This window comes from Medicago sativa, chromosome 1 (genome assembly GCF_051527215.1).
Source record: "Medicago sativa cultivar Bolivia chromosome 1, Bolivia_mono, whole genome shotgun sequence".
NCBI lineage: Eukaryota > Viridiplantae > Streptophyta > Magnoliopsida > Fabales > Fabaceae > Medicago > Medicago sativa.
In genome coordinates, this window is record NC_140749.1 from 75,285,876 (window position 1) to 75,308,284 (window position 22,409).

Consider the following 22,409-nt stretch of genomic DNA (forward strand, 5'->3'; position numbering starts at 1 on the left):
ATAAATAACCAACTGCAATTCATCAGCAGAGAGCCAAAAATCTCATAAAAAAACCATTCATCGTAACACAATTCACGGCCAATTTCCAATGCACAAACACGGGGCCAAAAAATTCATCGAACAGTCTCATTCACGTAACCTGCAACAAGGAACATTCACACAATCTGAAACAATCCAGTCCTCAAACCAACACAATTTCAATCGGCAGCATTCACAATCCCCATAACTAGTCACGAACCCATAACTGAAACCACAACATTTACACCTGGCATTAACCAAACATCAACGAAGTCACACATCCTCATCAACACGGACAGGCACAAACATCAACACCATCCGGTGAACAGAATCAAAGCCACTAACAGTCACGCGCTCTCGAGTTCGTCGAAGCCGGTCACGAATCCGACACACACACGCACGAACGGTTCGCGCAAACACAACATAGCCGAGGTCCTCAACCCGACATCTAAACCGATACAGCCACAGAGACTCAACAACCAGACAACGATGGCATAACATCATCGGATTGTCATCCATCCACACCAGAACAGACTACTGCGGAGGCATCAAAGACCATCGTAAAGATCACGAGGCCGTGCTTGGACCACCGACCCAGCATCACCATCAAACCTAAATCAAAGCAGAAACCCAACGAAAGGTAGTATCTATGTTCTTTCTTTTCAATTTGCAGATATAGAAACATAGGTTTGTGTTTTGGAGTTTTAGGATTAAAAAAACTGAATAGAGGGGAGGGAATCGAGTGAGAACAAAAAAAAGGAGCTTGTGGGTGCTTGTCACGGCGGCGCCGTCGTTCACAACGGCCGGCCACCACCATTCTCCCGTCGGAGAAAAAAAGAAAAGGTGAGAGAGAAAAGAGCATGGGAAGAGAGGAAACAGAGAAAGAAGAAGGTCTGTGAGTTAGAGAGGAAAGGGAAATTGGGAATGAATGAGTCATGCTAACCACAACCCATTTATACATGACCCTAACCCGACCCATTTGTCCAGAACCGACCCGGTTCGTTTACTAGCCAGGGTCCAATTCAGTTTTTTTTTAATTCCTGCACCCCCAGGACACTGACCGCACCTCCCTTTTATATTTTTTTAATTTCTATTCATGCATGCATTTAAATTCTCTCGTATTTTTTTTTTATCATACTTATTAGATTAGGTAGCACATCCATCATTCATTTATCCATTGCATGTTTGTTTATTTGATATGTCATTTATGTTTATCATATAGAATTTAGATTGCATATTAGGTTTAGATGCAAATAATTCATGCATTTCTTAGTTAGTCTTAGCATAACACATTTTAATTTAGTTTTTTAATTTATTGTATATAACTTAGAATGTAAATATTAGGCTTAATGTAAATATGCATATTTATTTTTGTCAGACTTTAGAATGTATATTAGGTTTAATGTAAATACATCTTTAGTCTAGGTTTATAATCACGCATATTTATTTTTTCGCAGACCATAGCATGTATCATAGGCTTTAATGTAAATAATTTATGTTTTTCTTTTCTTGTCATTTATTTTTCCGCAGACTTTAGAATGTAAATTAGGTTCAAATGTAATTTATTTATTTACTTTCTCGCAGGCCATAGCATGTATAATAGGTTTTATGTAATAGTTTAGGTGCATGTGTGCGTGCATGTGTGTATGCCTTTATCCTGCTTGGTAGTTTAGGTAAAAGGTCCTTGTGGTGGTCCAACGCCGCCATAAGGTCCCTACGCTTTTACTCTTTTATGCTCCGTTAGTTTTAGTTCAATTATTTCCAAAACAACAAAAAACATGCAAATAACCAAAATCACAAAAACATTTTCTTAAACAAACCTTGATCTTACGTCAAGCGATAGTCTTTTTTTATTTTATTTTCTTAATCAAATATCAATCAATTTAACTTTATTTTGATTCCATTTTCTCTAATATTAAAAAACACAAACAAATACTCATTTGCCACTTTGGCTTTCTTTTATTTTAAAACCTTTTTCAAAACTAATAAAAAACACACAACCAATCAAACGTCAGTTTTTTAACCCCGAACTACGAGGTTTTGATCCCTCACGGGTACGTAGGCAGAGGACACTCGTCCTTCCAAATCAATAAAATGTAGATAATTAGGTCTTCCCTTTTTTTTTTATTTCAAATTCTTTTTTTCAAAAAATAAGCAAGTTATAGCACATAAATTAAATAAAAACCAAGAGGTTCCCGTAGAGTACTACGGACATAAAGGGTGCTAACACCTTCCCTTTATGTAACTAACCCCCGAACCCTAAATCTTTTCAAATGGGGTGGTTTGAACTTTTTCCCCCTTTTCTTAAAAAATAAAATGTTCGGTCGTGAAATAATCAAGTGAGTCAAACGCTAATCAAATAGCCTTGATCTCCGAAAAATGACGCGACAAGCAAAAAGACATAAACAAAAAGAAGAGATGAGAAAAACATACGATTAAAGGTTCAGAGCATAATTCAAATAATTTTAAAGCATATTAACCATCTTCAAAGATTAAATAAACAAGCATAACAAGCATTATTATCAAAGCAAATAATAACACACAAGGTATGAACAGTTAAAGATTTTCAGAAGCAAGAAGAATTCAGAAGCTTATAATATCAGAAGCGAAAAGAACTAAATCAGAAGCAGAGATGATCAAAGAATATTAAAAGCCTAAAGAGACAAAAAAAAAGCTAAAAGTGTGCAACTATGGGTTTGGCTTATTTCTCTAAAATCTTCTTCAGAAGCTCTTGAACATCAGCATACTTCTTGTCCATCTCTTTTCTGTAGTTGTCTTCTCTGATCTTGGCTTCTTGCATATCAGCTTCCAATTTTGATATCTTCAGCTTCTGCTCTAGTAGCTCTGTTTCAAGCCTGTCATTTTCTTCTTTGAGCACCTTGTTCTCCTGAGCTAGAGCCAGGTTAGGTGCATCAATCTTTTCCAGGATCTCAGAAGGAATAATCAGATGCAGCTCCTTAGGCAGGAATTCATCAGGTTCTTTGCCTCTGATACTGAGTGGATTCTTCACCCAAGTACCAAGAACTTCAACATCTCCAGTATTCTCTTCTATTCCATTCAACCAATCTTCCAGCTTCTGCTTGGCTTGCTCTTGAGCCTCAATGCAGGAATCATGCAAAGCTGAAATCAGGTTGACGACCCTTTCTTTTATCCTTCTCCATTGCTTCTGATAGCTAACCTGATGACCTAAGTCATTTCTTCCCGCTATCAGTCTGAGAACTTCAGAAGCAATATCTTCCCACACATCTTTTAGTACTTGAGAATCCAGGTAAATGGTGGGAGGTGAAGGTTGTTTAGAGGGTTTTGGAGGGGCTAAGTGTATAATGGGTAGGTTTGATGATGATTGGTCATTTGTGGTTAAGGATTGGCTAGTTGATGGTTGGTCAGGAGTGGGGTCAACTACCATATCAGAGGCATGATCATTTTGATCATCCTCAGAGTCTGTGTCCATATCCCATACACCAGTATGATGAGTGATCTTGATAACTTGTACTGGTGAAGGAGTTATGGAAGCAGAGGTTAGCTCAGGAACAATGTGTTCAGGAGCGGCAGTTTCAGGTTCAGGTTCAGGAATGGGTTTAGCAACTGGTTGTTCAGGAACGATATGTTCAGGAACGGTCTTTTGAGGAGTGACTTGTTCAGGAACAGATGGTTCAGGAACAGTTGGGGGTGAAGAAGTTGTAGGGGGTGAAAAGGCTTTTTCTGGTGAAGGTTTTTGTTGAGGGGGGGTCTTCTGAAACAACTTTATCAGAAGCAGCTGCTTCTGGAGTTGTCTCAGAGGCTTTCTCTGAGGTTGTGTTAAAGCCAGATTGGGGTAGTTCACCTAGATAATGACTTTCTAGGTGATCTAAAAGAGAAGTGTCTTCAGAAGGAATAGAGGATGTGGTACAAGATGTGTGAGAAACTTGAGGTACCTTAGATAACATTGCAGAGTTTTCTACTGCTTCTGAAGTTCCAAGATTCTGAACTTGCTCTACATTTTCAGCATCAGCTTCATCCACGATTAGCATCCTTTCTCCTTCCTCTTCTCTTCCAAGTTCTTTCAAGGCTTTCACTTCTCGCCTATTAGCTAAAAAGTCATCAGAATGCTCCTTCGCCATTCTCTTCATGACTGGAGTCACTTGAACCATAGAACTTTTCATATCAAGTGGAGCCTTCTTTCTTTTCAGCTTAGGCTCAGCTTCTTCCTTTTCTATTTCATCCAAGGCTTCATCCAGTTTTTCCTTGTGATAAACTGTTTCAGCTTTTCCCCTCTTTCTTTTAACGTCCTTCTTTTGCTTGCTCTTATCAGTAGCTGCTTCTGATGCAGTAGCACTCTTACCCTTCTACACTTTAGCAGGAACAGCTTCCTCCTGAGTGCTTGCATCTTCTTCCAAGACATACTCAGCTACTGATTTAGCCAAGATTTCAGGATTACTTTCCTCAAAGATTGAAGGAAAGTTCCTGATAATCTCAGTTTCTTCTGTGGTCATCTCCAACCACTTTTCATCTTCAGGAGCTTTCTTGATAAACTTCATAGAGAATAGGCTCCTGCTACTGATAGTCCTTTCAGCAGTAGATACTTCAAAGCATTTATCAGAAGCACTCCTTGTATTTCTCAAGAAGTTCAGCACTCTTCCTTGATGAAAGATCTCAGACAATAATCTTCCATAAGGTACTTGTTTTCTTCCTTTAGTAGTGCCTTCATTTATAGCCCAGCAGAGATGATCCATTACATATCTTGGGAAGTTTATCTTTTCCAGATTGGTCATGAAGTAAATTGCTAGCTTCTGTTGGTTGTTGGGTTGATCAGACCCATCTGCTCTTTGAAAGAAGCAGTCGTTACTGAATTTCACCAACATTCTGTTGTGAATCTCCATTTCAGATGACTTAGCATCTTTGTTTCCACCCAGAAGAGTGTTGTAGTAGCTTTGCAGCAGGACATCTTCCTTCTTGACTATTTCTTGAAACCTTCCTTCTGCATTCATTCTACAAGCTTTAGCTATAACACCCTCAGTGATGGTTATAGGAATGCCCATCACTTCAGACCTTATTTCTAAGCTATCAAATGATGTAGGATTCATATTCATGGTCATTTTCCCTTTCTTTGACCCAGCTTGTTTGCTTACAACTTTTGCAGGCTTTTCATTGTACACTTCAGCTTTTAACCAAAAGTCCTTGACCAAGTTCACATATGTTGGCCCATTTAGCATCTTGAAATACTCAGACAGCTTCTGAGTTTCTATCAATCCTTCCATGTTCACTTTATACTTCTTAAGTGAAGCGAAGTCCACCGGTGACTCTACTTGAACTGTTAAGGATTTCCATGGAATATCCATAGTCTTCTGTTTGTAGACGGACCCAGATTCTAGTGCGCTTTGCATGTTTGAGGTAGATTCAGAAACTTTTGAGCTTGATGACGCCATTTTGATGATGATTGAAGAAGATTTAGAGAATATAGGGTTCTAATGTTTTAGCGCTTACTTCGCAAGAGGTTTGAGAGCAAAATGTGTTTGTTGTGAGTGAGTAGTGTGTGAATTGAAAAAGTGTTTAAGAGTAAAAACGTTTGCAATTCAAAAGAGACAAACAAACATAACATTAATGACAAATTGGGGGCGCGTGAAAAGTACTTTCAAAGCTATTAAATCATCATTGCCCTTTTTGTTATACACCAACACATACAGGCCACGTAAGAAGTTCACAGAGTAACTACCAAGTTACTGGGCCAAAAGTTACTTTTAAAAAGTAACTCCCAACGTTTCCACTAATTCAACTATTCGAAAGCAATAAATCCAGCTTCTGGACTTCAGATGCTGACGTCATCATTATCAGAAGCGAGTTTTCCTCAGAACCTCAATAAAGAGCTTCTGATGGACTACTGCTTCTGAACTAACTTCAGAACCTAAAATCCTATTCAGGAGCAAGCAAACTTTAATCAGACACGTAGTGCATGTTCAAATTTTTCTTTATAAAATCAAATCTTTCAACAGTTAAAGGCTTAGTAAATATATCAGCCCATTAATTTTCAGTATCAATGAATTGTATATCTAAAATTCCTTTTTGAACATAATCTCTGATAAAATGGTGTTTGATTTCAATGTGCTTAGCTCTTGAATGCAAAATTGGATTTTTAGACAAACAAATAGCAGCAGTATTATCACAATAAATGGGAATACTGTTAGCAATTATCTGATAGTCTTCCAACTGATGTTTCATCCAAAGTAGTTGTGTACAACAACTTGCAGCTGAAATGTATTCTGCTTCTGCTGTAGACATAGCAATAGTTGTTTGTCTTTTGCTAGCCCAGGATATAAGATTATCACCCAGAAATTGACAATTGCCACTGGTTGACTTTCTTTCAATCCTATCACCAGCATAATCAGCATCACAGAATCCAATTAGCTTATAATCTAAGGATTTCCTATAAAGGAGTCCAAGATTAGTTGTTCCTTTCAAATACCTGAAGATTCTCTTGACAGCAGTCATATGAGATTCTCTAGGATCTGATTGGAATCTTGCACACAAGCATACACTGAATAAAATATCTGGCCTAGATGCAGTAAGGTATAACAAAGAACCAATCATACCTCTATACAGCTTCTGATCTGCTTTAGCTCCTTCATCTTCTTTGCTTAAGGTGCACGTAGGGTGCATTGGAGTGTTCATCACTTTACAATCTTCAAGTTTGAACTTCTTCAGAAGCTCTTTTGTGTACTTTGATTGATGAACATAGACTCCATCTTTGCATTGATTGATTTGAATGCCAAGGAAGAACTTCAGCTTTCCCATCATGCTCATTTCAAATTCATCCTGCATCAACTTAGAGAATTCCTTGCAAAGAGATGCATTAGTAGAACCAAATATTATATCATCAACATATATTTGCACAACAAGAATATCTTTCCCAAGGGTCCTTCTGAAGAGTGTTGTATCAACCTGTCCTCTTTTAAAATCATTCTTGATTAAGAAATTACTTAATCTATCATACCAAGCTCTGGGAGCTTGTTTCAAGCCATATAGTGATTTCTTCAGTTTAAAAACATGGTCAGGATATTTAATATCCTCAAATCCAGGAGGTTACTTGACATACACTTCTTCTTCCATGACACCATTTAGAAATGCACTCTTGACATCCATCTGATATAATATTATGCCATGATTAACTGCATAGGAAAGAAGTAACCTGATTGCTTCCAATCTTGCAACTGGAGCAAATGTTTCAGTGTAATCAATGCCTTCTTGTTGACTATACCTTGTGCAACAAGCCTGGCTTTGTTTCTTGTTACTTCACCTTGCTCATTCAGCTTGTTTCTGAATACCCATTTTGTTCCAATAATGTTCTTGTGCTGAGGTTTGGGTACCAAATCCCACACATCATTTCTTTGAAATTGATTCAACTCTTCTTGCATAGCTAGGATCCATCCATCATCTGAGAGTGCTTCATCAACTGTTGTAGGTTCAGTCATTGAGATTAGTCCAATCATTGACTCTACTTGTCTGAAATCTGATCTTGTTCTTCTTGGACTATCTTTATTTCCAATGATTAGCTCCTCAGGATGTGAAGACTTGTGTTTGAATGTGTTTCTGGGAGGATCTGCTTGATGTGAGCCATCTTGTGCTTCATCAGAAGCAGTTTCATCTTGTGCTTCTGATGTGGGTTCAGCTTCTGGACTATCTTCAGATTCAGCTATCTGATCAGGTTCTGGAGTAACTTCAGGAACCTGTATCTCTGCAAAACTTTCATCTTGCTTTAAAGTTTTATCTTCAAGCTCTTTGTCATCAAATTTGACGTGCATAGATTCTTCAACACAGAGTGTCTCTGAATTATACACTCTGTATGCCTTTGACCTTTCAGAGTAACCTAAAAAGATTCCTCTTTGGGCCTTGGCATCAAATTTCTTTAGGTAGAGCTTGTTGTTCAGAATGTAACATGTACATCCAAATTGATGAAAGTAAGAGATATTTAGTTTTCTTCCTTTAAAGAGTTCATATGCAGTTTTCTCCAAAATAGGTCTAATATAGATCCTGTTTTGAACATAACATGTTGTATTCACTGCTTCTGCCCAAAAATGTTTAGCCAAATTGTTTTCATGGATCATGGTTCTGGCCATTTCTTGTAACGTTCTATTCTTTCTCTCTACAACCCCATTTTGTTGTGGAGTTCTAGGAGAAGAGAATTCATGGATGATTCCATGTTTTTCACAAAAAGCTTCAAATGGCTCATTTTCAAATTCTCCACCATGATCACTTCTGATTTTCAAAATTTTTGACTCTTTTTCAGTTTGAATTTGTGTGCAGAAGTTACTGAATACCTCATATGCATAATCCTTACTTTTCAGGAATTTCACCCAAGTCCATCTGTTGTAATCATCAACAATGACTAATCCATATTTACTTCCATATAAGGATGCAGTACTCACTGGTCCAAATAAATCAATATGGAGTAATTCTAAAGGTCTTGAGGTTGAAACAATGTCTTTGGTTTTAAAAGATGATTTCACAATTTTCCCTCTCTGACATGCACCACAGAGTGCATCTGAATGATAGTCAATGTCTGGTAGCCCTTTCACAAGTTGTAACTTACTAAGCTTAGAGATTAACCTCCAGTTAGCATGTCCCAACCTTCTGTGCCACATCCATTTCTTATCATTCACTGATAGTAGGCAAATCACCTTCTGATCAGCCAGTTCAGAAAAATTGATTTTATAGACATTGTCAACTCTCTTTCCTTTGAACACAATGGATTTGTCTTCCTTGTTGATTACTGTACAGTTGGGTTTTTCAAAAAGCACAGCATAACCATTATCACAAAATTGACTAATGCTCAAAAGGTTATGTTCAAGACCATCTACCAACCATACATTATTAATTGAGGTAGAGGAATTACCAATAGTTCCTGTACCTATGATCTTGCCTGTCTGGTTTCCTCCAAACTTCACATTTCCTCCCTCTTTCATTGTTAGGCTGAGGAACATGGACTTGTCTCCTGTCATGTGTCTTGAGCAACCGCTGTCTAGGTACCATGATCTTTGCTTTGGCACTGCTCTTAGACATACCTGCATCATTGACATTTTTAGATTTAGGTACCCATTGTCCTATGGGTCCTGGAAGGTTAGTACTTAAGGCTTTACTCTTCACTTCTTGTACCTTGTGCTGTGAGTTGGGTTGCTTCTGATTAACCATCACCTTAGGTTTTGGTACTTCAGAAGCAGTAGCTGTCTTCTTCTGAAACTTAGACTTCAGAACCCCAGATTTTGGTTTCACCAGACTCTGAGGAATAGGTTATGATCTTTTCAGGATCCTAACCTTTGAAGTCTTGGAATCAGATTTGATCATAGCCTTTGACTTAGAGTTCTTTGGCTTTGAAGTAATCTTAGCCTTAGAACTAGAAGCTTCAGGTTCTGATTGAACAACAGTTTCCAACTCAGCCCCTTCTGGTACAAAGAAGGTTTTCAGACCTTCCTTGATGCATTCACAACAAGATTTTAGATTGGTTTTCTCAAGTTTCACTTCTGAAAAACCAATTCCTCTGCCATTGTTCTTGTAAATGCTATAAATCATAGAAGCTACTCTGCTTCTGTCAATGCCAGATATAATAAATTCTTCAAGAGCAATTTCATGGTTACTTAAAGGTTTTTCATTACACTTTTCTTGTAGCTTCTGACATAAGAACCTGAGCTGATCTTCATATGTTTTACACATGAAGTCAAAGCCCCTAAGTCCTTGTTCAGAAGCTTTCAGATCCAATAGAGTTGATTTTTGCTGTTGTACCAAATCAGCATATTTTTCTTTTAAATCCTTCAACTCATTGGTTCTTACTTCAAAATGTGTAAGAAGTTCTTTAAGTGACTCAACAAGTTCATCTCTGGGAATTTTGGAATATACCTCGTTTTCATCTTCTGAGTCTGAATCTGATCCAGCTTCTGAAGTTGCTGTTGCTACTAACCCAACAGCTACCTTTGCATCTTCATCAGCTTCCTCTTTATCAGATCCAGATTCACTACCCAAATCATCCCAGGTTGCCATTAAACTCTGCTTAATCTGCTTCTTGAATTTGCTTGGTTTGAATGTAGACCTCTTTGACTTGTCCTTTGACTTTTCTCTTTGAAGATCAGGGCATTCAGCAATGAAGTGTCCCGACTTCTTACAGTTGAAGCATCCCTTCTGATCTTCTTTCCTTGAGCTTCTGGAGTTACCCCTTCTGGAGAGAAACTTTCTGTTCTTCTTGGCCAGATATTGAAGTCTGTATGAGAGCATGGCCATTTCAGCAGCATCTGGTTCAGAATCTGAACTTGACTGTTCTTCCTCTTCAGATTCAACCACTTTGAGAGCTTTTGATGACTTGCCTTTGGATGAAAGAGCTATTGATTTACTCTTCTTAGTAGACTCATGTTCATTAAGACTTAACTCATGAACTTTGAGAGAACTAACAAGATCTTCGACACTTAAAGTGTTTAAATCTTTAGCTTCCTCAATGGCAGTCACCTTTGGTCTCCATCTGGCAGGTAAGCTTCTGAGTATCTTGCTTACATGATCAGAAGCAACATAGCTCTTCTTTAGAATCTGTAGCCCAGAAACTAAGGTTTGAAACCTTGAGTACATCTCCTCAATAGTTTCATCATCCTTCATCTTGAATAACTCATACTGATGTGCAAGCAAGAGAGCCTTTGCTTCTTTGACCTTCTTGCTCCCTTCATAATTTGAATAGAGAGAAGCAAACATAGCTTTCGCAGTGGATTTGTCACTCATCTTCATGTATTCTGCTTTGGGTATGGCAGTGACAAGGGCTCCTCTGATAATATGATGCTTCTTGTAGAGTTTCCTCAGTTCTGGAGTATGTTTCTTTCTATCCACAGCAGCTCCTTCTTCATCAAGGACTAAATCACCAACACCATCTTCCAGAATATCCCATAATTCTTCATCTAGGCTCATGATGTAACTATAAAAGTTGGTCTTCCACCAAGAGAATTCTTCAGCATCTCCATTGAATTTTGGAATCTTCCCAACACTGGATTTCTTACTATCACTATAATCATGTGAGACATTTTTATAGATGGTATCACTAGAACCAGTGGGAGGAGGAGTAGACATGTTTTTCTCAGATCTTTGACTGTTGCACGGTTAAGTGTTACACAACAGACCAAGGCTCTAGATACCAATTGAAGGTGAGAAAAACACAAGAAGGGGGGTTGAATTGTGTTTTTAAAAATTCTTCGTTTCTCCTAAAAACTGAACACACTGATCAGAAGCTAAGTGAGACAGCTTCTGAAGTGATGGTCAGAATCTAAATGCAGCGGAATAAAACAGAGAGAGAGAAGAAGAACGACACAAAGCAATTATATTGGTTCCTTCCACAATCCGGAAGTAGTCCAGTCCCCCTTGCACTTCCAAGGAGATTTCACTAAGAGTAATATCTGATTACAATTGCTCAAGCACACAAGCAAGAGATTTCCTTTGCTCAAGCACACAAGCTAGAGACTTCCTTTGCTCAAGAACACAATCAAGAGACTTCCTGCTCAAGCACAACTGCAAGAGACTTCCTAACTAAACAAAATTACATAGAAAATTGTTTAAGGTTGAACACTTGATATACAATCAGAGGTGCTCACAATATAAATCAGATACAGACTCAAAGGACTTAAGAATTTCTAAGATATGACTTTGAGACACAGAAATTCTAAGTGAATGCAGAACAATTTCAGCAGAGGTTTGGCACTTGTAAAAATGTTGTGAGTCTTTCGTTCAGCGTTCTTGCATTGCCAAAACTCTAAGTCTTCACTCCTTTATATAGAGGTGTGAAAGAGACGTTGTGAAATTGCCAGCACACCAAAGAGTCGTTGTTGAAGCTTGATCTTTCACCAATGATATTTTGCCTGATTTGGTTGTTGTCCTATGAAGAACAAATTTGAAATCCATTCCTTATCCAAAGGAACATCTATGCAGGCGAAGCCGTATTCTGAAGCTGTTTTCTTGTCTTGTAGCGTGGACACAAAACAGAGTAGTGGAGAAGGTGGTTGTACAGTTCGTACAATAGTACAATGTCAACGCTTTCGTCCAAATTGCAAGCACATGCCTTCAAACACCTTTGAAATGACCGTTGCAAAGTTCCACTAATTTTCTGCTGTGTTTTCGAGTCCAATAGACAGCTTTTGCAGTGTAGATTCTTCAATCCAGTTGATCTTCAGCTTCTGGTGAAATGACTTCTGATGAGGCAGCTTCTGATGATGCAGCTTCTGATAATGTGGCTTCTGGACCTCTTGTCTTCAGGAGCACTATTTCTTCAGGAGCGCGTTTTACTCTCTCTTCAGGAGCAGCTTGACTTCAGGAGCGCTTTCCACTTTCAGGAGCGTATTGCCTTCAGAATCGTCTAAGCTTCATTTCCATTTGCTCTTTATTTGCTCATTCAGAACCTATTAATGATGTAACTTTAACTATGGTCCTGTACACTTGAACAATTATTAGCTAGTCCAATTTACAATTTTTTAATACCTTGTTATCATCAAAACTCTTTGAGGTTCATTGTTAAACACATTTTGTTCCAACATACTAAGTTCAAATTTAGCTAGCAGTAGTTATGAGAAGTGAGAAATTCTAACAAGAGGATTTGAAAAAGGATATTCATGAACTATAGGTATGGTAAATCTTAAATTCAATGCTACACTTAAACGAAGTTAGGTCACTACACTTCATAATTTAGATTTTTTCAGTAATAGCGTAAAAGAGAAGACCAACTTATGTGGAAAAAAATGATGAAAAATTTGAAATAGTACTTCTAGCACATGGAAGCGATGATTAAAATCCCACCAAAATTCATGGTACCTTGACACTTGTGCAAACAATCATATGTACTTAAAGGAGAACATGTTCGTAGATCTTGATGAATGGGCAAGTAACAATGTCTCATTTGGTTGTAATTTGAATATTTCAATACTGATTTGCTTGAAAGATGGAAGATATCAATTTATTTCAAATTTGTATTACATATCAAATTTCCAATGTGTATTACATTTCAAATATCAAGAAAAATATTTTAAGTCTCGGACAACTTTTACCAATAGGCTATGATATTCATATGAAAGGTTTAAGTTTCTTTATCAAACATGGGAGAAATGATCTCATCATCAAGCCCCAATGTAAAAAAAATAAGATGTTTTTGTTGGATTTTCAAAATGATGTTTTAAAATATATCTAATCTTCTTACAATAATGAATCATGACTTTCACATATTCTATTTGAGCATTTAAACTTTGACGAGAACATGAACTAACATAAACATCTTAGTATAGGAGGCTCTTATGTGTGGTGTGATTTGTCGATTCCAACTAGAAAAAATATGAGGCCTTCAACACCATCTCATATTCATCTCTCACATTTAACGATCTCCCATCTCTTTGATCCGACGCTTAATTCTTGGAATCATGATTTCATCTCATCAATTATGAATCCTCAGGGTACAACATATATCTACAAAGTCACTCTTCATTCTCGAGTTGAAGTTGATTATACTGTGTTGAAAAAAAATTCTCCAACTGATGTTTGTACCGTAAAACAACGTACCGACTTTGCTTTAATCTTTAAGTTCATGATGCAATCCCTCGAATTTGTGGTGATAGGGGTCAAGTCTGGTCATTGAATCTCCCTCCAAAGATCAATCATTTTTGTTGTCGTTTGCTTCAATCTTGCTTATCTTCCAGACTTAATCATCATCCATGTGGTGTCTCTTGTCAAACCGATTGTATGTGCAACACTGGAGTGCAAGATTAGATGCACATGTTTTTTTGGTCGTCTGCTCACCATTAAGTGTTGGAATAAGCTTCACTTGTGGCAATTGATTACCCATTTTTGCTTTTGACCACCAGTTTTCTGTTGCGTTCCCCCTCCCCTCTTATGACAAGTCTAAATGACGATTCTAAATTCAATTTTGTTGCTACCCTTTGGAGTATATGGCATAACCGAAACGCTTTACTTCGGGAGCAAAAATCAATTTCGATCTCTATAACTTGTAACCTTGTCTTAAAAGGTTTTTAGGGACTATAAGTAGTGCAACAAAGCTCTCTCTTCAACCCAAGTTGAATCACGAGCTACCATAGACACGCCTACTTTGTTGTGTTGATTGTGCTCTTTTCACTAATGAAGGCCGTTTTAGAGTTGATATGTGCTTTCGTGATAGTTGTGAGAACCTTGTCCAAACTTGCTCCATGTGGTTCCCCTTTATCGGCCCAACTGTCGATTGTAGAGAATCTGTAGTTTAGTTTATCCCGAGCTTTTTCTACTCTCCTCTTCATTGTATTGTCAACATTATTATTGATGAAATGAGATAAGTCATCTTCCCTAACAAAAAGATTACATCGACTAAATATATGTATGCCCTTCTTTTTATTTTTATTTTAATTTTATGAAAATATGGATGTCCTTTAATCTCAGGAACTAAAAAAAAAAGATATAGATATTTATACTTTTTTTTTGGACAGAATATAAGATATTTTACAGTGACTATAAACCACAGTCATAATAAACATTTTAAATTAAAAAATCTATCAAAAATATCGGCAGTAATTGAAATTATTCTACCTCACTAAAACATAGCAGTGACTAACAACCACACAAGCTCTCACAACGTGGATGTTTAAAAGAACATCATTTGCTTCATTAGAGAGTGTGCGGCCTTATCCTTCCTTGCCGCTCCTTCTCCTCTCGAAACCAAACCCGAAATGGCTTCTTCCATCGGAACTTCTTCCATAAACAAAACCCAACTTCTCAATACACCAACTTCATTTTCACTCTACAACACCACTTCCCGTCTAAACACCCTTCTCCGACTCCGTCCTAACCACAAAACCCCCACAGTTTCTTTCGTTATTTCTGCTATTGCCACCCCCAACGCTCCTATCCTCACCCCTCAAGAAGCCTTCAAGGGTTTTGCTTTCGATGACACTAATGACCAACTTAGTCATGTTCCCGTTGCCGTCAGCAAAAACGAACTTGATATTTCCAAGCTTGGTTTTCCTTCTCAGCTTGTTGACTCTCTTCAGAGACGTGGAATTACTAGTCTTTTCCCCATTCAGGTATCCAACTTCAACATTTACTTTATTTAATTAAACCTTATCTTGTAAAATTTAGTTTCATTAAACTAAACCTTATCTTGTTGATTAGAGAGCTGTGTTGCTGCCTGCATTAGAAGGTAGAGATATCATTGCCCGTGCAAAGACCGGCACTGGGAAGACATTAGCATTTGGAATTCCAATTATCAAGGGTCTCACTGAGAATGACCAAAGCAATATGAGGTAGGTGATATGTTTTTTCGTCTATCATAAAGCCTGTTTGTTAATTTAATTTAATTTAATTATAAAGCGTTAATTAATTTTTATAATGATGCATTTCGGTGTTCTTTTATCTCAGGCGGTCTGGTCGGCTTCCTAAAGTACTGGTCCTTGCACCAACTAGGGAGTTAGCAAAGCAAGTAGAGAAGGAGATAAAAGAATCTGCACCTTATTTAAACACAGTTTGTGTTTATGGTGGTGTTTCTTATGATATTCAGAGAAATGCACTTTCACGTGGTGTTGATGTTGTGGTTGGAACACCTGGGAGACTAATTGACCTCATAAATGGGAGAACCCTTAAACTTAGTGAAATTCAGTATTTGGTACTTGATGAAGCTGACCAGATGCTTGCTGTTGGGTTTGAGGAGAATGTCGAAGAAATTTTAGAAACCATCCCATCTCAGCGCCAGATTATGCTTTTCTCTGCAACCATGCCGGGTTGGGTCAAGAAGTTGTCAAGAAAACATTTAAACAATCCATTGACTATTGATTTGGTAAAATTGTTGTTACTTTTTAACTTCTCTGCCAAATTACATGTCTCATTTATTTGATTTTTACAATTTGATTTCCCAATGTGTGTTGACTATAGAGTCAAAGAGGTGTAGCCTACCCCCCCAATTATTTGAGTCTTGTTGACGTAAAACTCACCTAAATGGCAGGAATTTGCTTAAGATTTTTTGTGTCGAATGCATGTCATACCATAATCTATGACTTTTCTATTGACTTATTACTAAGCAATGTTTGTGTGGGTAAAATACCTAATCATTTTATGGTCTTTGTGACCCCATTTCATGAATAATCTAGTTTACAGCAGCGGTGCATAATCACATTTTCATCTTTTTGGAAGCATCATCATGCCATCACATGATATGCATGTATAATCAATTGGAGAGAAATGAAGGGAAACCATTCATAGATTTGGACTATAACTGAATCTATGTTGCATTTTATTATAATTTTTTATGTCAAACTGCTGGATTTATGATTACCGATCTTTACGTCATTGTAATTATGATTTGTTTTAATCGCCACAAAACGGTGTTGATGTGCTTTCACTTTTCTTTTTAACAAGGTCGGTGACAGAGAAGAAAAGCTTGCTGAAGGGATCAAACTTTATGCTGTATCAGCCACTTCAACATCAAAGCGGAGAATTCTTTATGGTCTTATAAGTGTAAGTTTGTTGTTATTTTCACAGTCTTAGCTTGTTGTTTGGTATATCTACATTTTGCTTCTCTGAGGTTTTGTTTAGTAGTTATGGTGAGTAAAGCCTGCTCACTGTTTAAAATGATAATACAATAAAAACTTCTTGTTCAGAAGCAGGTTACCAACTGTTTAAACGAACTCCATGGTTTGGCATTCATGCATATTGATCAAGTTTGTATAATCATTCTGATGTAGAGATGTAGTTCATGTTGAATACCCTGACACAAACTTAAGGCTGTCTATTCTTTAAGACTTATTTTCTGTTGTTGCAAGTTTCATATCTATTAGTTGCATGTTTCCAAATGCCTTCAAGTTACTCTTGAATACAAGAAAGGCAGTTCAATAATTTTGCTGTATATTATCATGTCTTTTAGGCCTATGCAAATGGTGGGAAGACCATTGTTTTTACACGGACAAAAAGGGATGCGGATGAAATATCATTGTCACTAACAAATAGCATAGCTTCTAAACCACTACATGGTGATATCTCTCAGTATCAGAGAGAGAAAACATTGAATGGTTTTCGGCAAGGAAGATTCACAGTCCTTGTTGCTACCGACGTTGCTTCTCGTGGACTAGATATTCCCAATGTTGATTTGGTAAGTTCAAAGTGATGTTTTTTGGTCCATGTCCAAACATCTTATCTTCAGTCTCGGTTCTATAAAAATCATCTCAAATTTTATCAGCTTTTAAATTTTTATTATGCATTTTAATATGCAATGCCAACTGAGGCTTTGATAAAACCCTTCATGTTGATTACTGTTATTTGGTATTTAGGCTTTTAAGTTTGATTACTGTTATTTGGTATTTAGGCATTTAAGTTTAAGATTTTGGTTTTAAAATTTGGTGTCTACAAATTTGGGTCGTGATATATTATCTTCTCTAGGTTAGATTAACAAAGCATGTTTATTCTGGATAAGGATTTCTCAATTTTTAATTTGGTTTGCCTGTTATATGTAAATTTTGGATCGCCTGTTTGATGTAAGGATATTCAATGTTTCTACTACATCTGACCTTATTACTCAATCTCTGTCACTGTACGTTATTTAATCTGATTTGGCAATTATAATTTTATGCTATAAAATGTGTTTGTTTAAACAATGCATTGGTTAATTCTTTTGTAGCAATTTCAATTTTGTTTACCATCGGATGAGTTTAAAGGTTTCTATTTATTATTTCTTTTTTTAAAAAGATGTTTTTATGCTTTGGTATAATAATTAATTGCTTTCTGTTCTCAATATATTGAAAACCTTGTTGCCATTCCAATGTTTTTATTTTATTTTTTATTTTATTTCAGATTATACATTATGAACTTCCCGATGGTCCTGAGACTTTTGTACATCGCTCTGGCCGTACTGGACGTGCAGGAAAAGAAGGTACAGCTGTTGTAATGTACACCACTTCCCAGAAAAGAACTGTTATATCCTTTGAGCGCGAAGTAGGCTGCACGTTTGAATTTATTAGTCCACCACCTATGCAAGATTTACCCGAATCATCTACCAGGCAAGTTGTTCCTACACTTGATAGAGATAGAAGTAATTATAGAGGATCTAGGGATCAAAGTGGTTTTAGAACCGGTGGGGATGACTGGCGAACTGGAGGTGGACGATCAAGTGGGTATTCCTCATCAAACAGATCTTCGTCTTCAGGCTCTAGGGATCAGAGAGGTTTTAAAACCGGTGGGGATGACTGGCTAACTGGAACTGGAGGTGGACGATCAAGTGGGTATTCATCATCAAACAGATCTTCGTCGTCATCAGGTTCTAGGGAGAGAGGTTTTAAAACCAGTGGTGATGACTGGTTAATTGGAGGTAGACGATCAAGCGGGTATTCATCATCAAACAGATCTTCATCACCAAACAGGAGGTAACAAGAAATAAGCTATGTTTTACTCTTGTTTGATATCTTGTAAGATTCGTTTGCTTTATATTTGGGTGTGCGTATAACTCATGGCATCTGAATGTTCATTGCAGAGGTAGTTATGGAGGGGCCTGTTTTAGTTGTGGACAACCAGGGCATCGGGCGTCAGATTGTCCCAATTAACGGTACTTCTCTTAGTTGGAACACATTCAATTTTGGCGTCACCTTGTTCAAGAATTCAGCTGCATCCAGTGATGGCCTAAGTGGTTCAAGAAATTGAAAGGTGCTTCCCGAAAGAACTACACATCAAAGCTACTATACAACATCTTTCCTATTTAGTAATCTCCATAGAGGTTCCCGCATTTGATATCAGACTTTTTTCTCTTTCTCTCTCCGTGATGTAAAATTGATTTAGTGTTTGTTGGGGCAATGTTACTCGGCAAGAGAACATTAATTGTATGTTGCTGATTTGCCTGCTCAGCTGTCTTTCAGAAAAAGACAGGAATAGCTTTTGTAGAAAGAACATGTTTCCATTCACTCCACAGAAATATTAGCTTTTGTAGGAATTGTATGTCCTGTATAATTTTCTTTCAAACAAGCTTTCCCGTGGTACGAAAATGAACTCTAAATTGTGACTTTTGGTCGTAATACCTGCTCACTATGCACATGGACCATGTGTTTGTTTCAAAGTATGCAAATATATTTATTCTTTCTTCATGCACACTGAGTTCCCGAAAGAACGAAAGTCTCTAAATCTAACAAACTATACATCTCTCTATTACCTTATTTTCACGGCACTTGTTCATAGTTGTAGGTATCACAGTGAGAGTTCCTATTGTGTATTTGAACCAAAGCTACAAATTGCAGTTTCTCACACATTTCAAAAGCTAAAGCAAAAAAAAAAAAAAAAAAATGCAAAAGTTGAAAGATCACTCAATGAGAATGATACAACTTTTCATGAAACAAGAACATAAACAAGATACGCATATTTCATGAAACCAGTCACACTACAGAGAATCACTTGGTATTATTTGCCAAAGAGAATGTTTATGACAGTTCTAAAAACAGGCCCTCTTTTGTTGCTAAGAACCTCCTTAACAGCTTTCTCAGCAGGAACAAATCCCTTACCCTTCATTTCCTCGAGCAACTTCTTGGCCTCATCGATCTTCTCCTCCTTGACCAATCCCTCAAACACTGCAGTATAAGTCTCAGCATTAGGTCTCATCCCTTTCTCCATCATCTCCAACAAATACTTCTTCGCATCCTTCAAAAACTTAGAATCAAAAGCAAGTCCCTTGATAAGAACAGTGTAGGTATAAGCATTCGGCCAAACCCCAGAAGCAAGCATACGCATGTAAGCTTTAAGAGCTTCCTTTGGTTGACCAGCATTGGCATACGCTTCGATGATGGCGGTGTTGGCCACTACGTCGGGCATTTGGTTTTTATCTTTGATCTGACTGAAAAGCTCCAGTGCTTCGTGGGTTAAACCTTGTTGAGACAAAGCGTCGAACATCTTGACTGCGTGGTTGAATAGCCCGTCACCAGTTCGCATTTTGTGGAAGATTTGTTGCAAGTCTTTTGGGTCTTCGGGTTCTTCTATTGCTGGCTTTTTGCTGAATGGGTCATAAGGGGGTGGTAGGTTTTTGTTGGTTTCGGTGGGTTTTGTTGTTGTGGGGGTGTTTTCGTCATCGGAATCGGAGTCGGAGAGAGAGAAGTTGATTTTGGTGTCGATGGTTTTGTTGGTGGATGTGAAATGGCGTGGAATGGGTGAAGTGAAAATGTTGGATTTAAAGTTGGAAAATAAAGCGCGAGATATTGGTGATGTAATTATGCGTCTTGCTGCATACAAAGCCATTGATGCTGTTCTCTTTGTCAAGCAATGCAGAGTAGTAGCAACTAGCAAGAACGCATGAACAAATTATATTTTATAGGGTTGGAAATGACTAGAGTTATTTCTTATTTTTATTTTTTACAAAAAATGACTAGAGTTAAATTTGACTAAACTCGGCTCTAAAAAATTGGTCCTATCTAAAATTTGACTTGATTTATGTTTACAAATAATTTGTTCATTTTTGAAGGAGTCCAAATTGATCTTTTTTTTTTAAAGAAGCTAAAATGGATTAAACATGTATATGATTGATTTTATCGTGTATCTAGAATTTGTTCTAAGATAAGAAATATTTTGTAGCTTTTGATGTAAAATTTGATTTTTTACGCTCTATTGGCCAATTCACTTTGATAGGTTTGTATTCAGACATAAATATTTTACATTTAACTAACTTTTAACTAAAATTTATTTTACACCTTCGATAAAATACAATTATTTAAAATCATTTTTTTATTTCAAAAACAAACATTGTAAGTTGCATTACATCATACGTTTTTCCCAACTATGTGTTTCTGACTACTTTTTTTAACATTGGGAGGACTACTTTCTTTTTTGTCACTACATTGAGATGACTACACGGTATCACATGATATGTTATAAGTTTTTTAGCGTGAGTTTTCTTACGAAGAAGTCAAATGCAAATGCAATATATATTAATAGATCGTTTAAATTAAGCATAAGATGTGTTTAAAGAGGAACAAAACAAAGAGTCAAACCACCAAACATAAAAGAAATAAAAAGAATCCAATAACGCTTAAATGAGATGACGCAAGTCTCGTCAAACTTAACCAAGAGTTTGGGTTTAAATTCAACTTTGGCCATGCATCAACATTAAAACTCTTAGGAAAAGTTTGTCGCCCATTTGTGTCTCAAAAGACTCAGGGGATTAGCGTCCGCAATTACGTGTGGATGATACCTGGTTTATGTAAAAAAAGAAAAAAAGAAAGAAGAGCTTCAACTACAAAGAGGAATACCCCATACAAAGAGACGACGAAGATCACCAAAATGAAAATCAAAAGAAAAATTCGGTTTATTCGCCTTCAACAACCACTATGAATGGAGCTTAATATCATAAAAAGAAATAATATTTGTACAACCATTTTTTAACAACTTTTGTGACAACTTTCTCTCTCATACTCATATTATAATTTTACTCTCTTTCTATTACTTTGGTTTTTGTGCCAATACACACTTTTCTTTGTAAAAATGTGGTTGTCCATTTAGTTGTCATATAAATTGATGTTCAAATAACACTACTCTATCATAAAAATGTTGCTCATGAATCAACATTGTGTTGTTAAAAATTCTCGAGTTGCATTCTTTTCAAATAGCCTAAAGACATGCCAACCAAACGACTTGAAAGCATACTCAAATGTTCTTTTTTAAAAGCATGTTTTTTTATTGCGAGTCCAATATCATCTTCACGCAACTGAAAAGACTAATAACTTGAATTAGATAAGATCACAATCACAATCACAATAAAATACAAAACTCTATTTAAAGTTTGTTATTTTGAGGGAAATTACTTAAATTATCTTACTCTAATTTACTAATTTGAAGTGAATTGTTCATTTTTTATTTGGTGAATTATACTTTCATCTTAAAAACTCATATATTTTTATCGGGATTCATTTTCTTTGATGGAGATTACATAAAAAAAACCTGAAATATATTTTGTTTGGTTAACGTAGCTATCCTGATGGAGATTATATATCTTTAAATATGAAGTTGGATAATAATTTGTCAATCGCAATCAACCATACTATACTGTTAATTTATTTTTGAAAAAAAAAATCAACGGTGTTGATAGATACTACTCCCTCAATTCCTTTTTAAGTGTTTCTTTAGAGTGAATTTTTCGTTCCTATTTAACTGTCTTTTTTGTATTCTAAGGGTATGATTTGTCAATTATACCTTTTGTCAATTACTTTTATCTTTTTCAGTAAAACTAATTAATGTTATCTATTTGAAAAATTAAAGTTTGTTTTTTAAACAAAGTTTGTTTCTTGTTATCTTCAAGATAATAATTGTTTGTTACGGAAGAAACATAAGATATTAAATTTATTGGAAAGATAAAGTGTGTGAAATAGGAATTTATTGGTGGATTAAAATGAGGGTATAATAGGAAGAAAATGTGCAAA

The 22,409-nt window shown here is 36.5% G+C and overlaps 2 protein-coding genes across 2 annotated transcripts; one reads left to right on the forward strand and one right to left on the reverse strand.

Annotated features, from left to right (window-relative positions):
* Positions 1 to 14,655: 14,655 nt before the first annotated feature.
* LOC146957410 (DEAD-box ATP-dependent RNA helicase 3, chloroplastic-like) lies at positions 14,656 to 19,028 on the forward strand. The gene is made up of 7 exons (XM_085736448.1): positions 14,656 to 15,062; positions 15,151 to 15,281; positions 15,397 to 15,811; positions 16,390 to 16,488; positions 16,895 to 17,119; positions 17,818 to 18,386; positions 18,494 to 19,028. Exons 1-7 carry the CDS (start codon positions 14,709 to 14,711, stop codon positions 18,561 to 18,563), a joined length of 1,863 nt encoding a protein of 620 aa, XP_085592574.1. The 5' UTR covers positions 14,656 to 14,708; the 3' UTR covers positions 18,564 to 19,028.
* A 58-nt stretch (positions 19,029 to 19,086) lies between these two features.
* On the reverse strand, positions 19,087 to 20,297 carry LOC146957411 (uncharacterized). The gene has a single exon (XM_085736452.1). The coding sequence runs from the start codon at positions 20,233 to 20,235 to the stop codon at positions 19,408 to 19,410; it is 828 nt and encodes a 275-aa protein (XP_085592578.1). The 5' UTR covers positions 20,236 to 20,297; the 3' UTR covers positions 19,087 to 19,407.
* Positions 20,298 to 22,409: the final 2,112 nt, after the last annotated feature.

Excerpts from the sequence above, each read along its gene's own strand:
- LOC146957410 (XM_085736448.1), top strand. The coding sequence starts at position 14,709 with ATGGCTTCTTCCATCGGAACTTCTTCCATAAACAAAACCCAACTTCTC. Across the intron at positions 15,063-15,150 it reads CTAGTCTTTTCCCCATTCAG|AGAGCTGTGTTGCTGCCTGC; the intron begins GTATCCAACTTC and ends CTTGTTGATTAG. Across the intron at positions 15,812-16,389 it reads ATCCATTGACTATTGATTTG|GTCGGTGACAGAGAAGAAAA; the intron begins GTAAAATTGTTG and ends CTTTTTAACAAG.
- LOC146957411 (XM_085736452.1), bottom strand. The coding sequence starts at position 20,235 with ATGGCTTTGTATGCAGCAAGACGCATAATTACATCACCAATATCTCGC.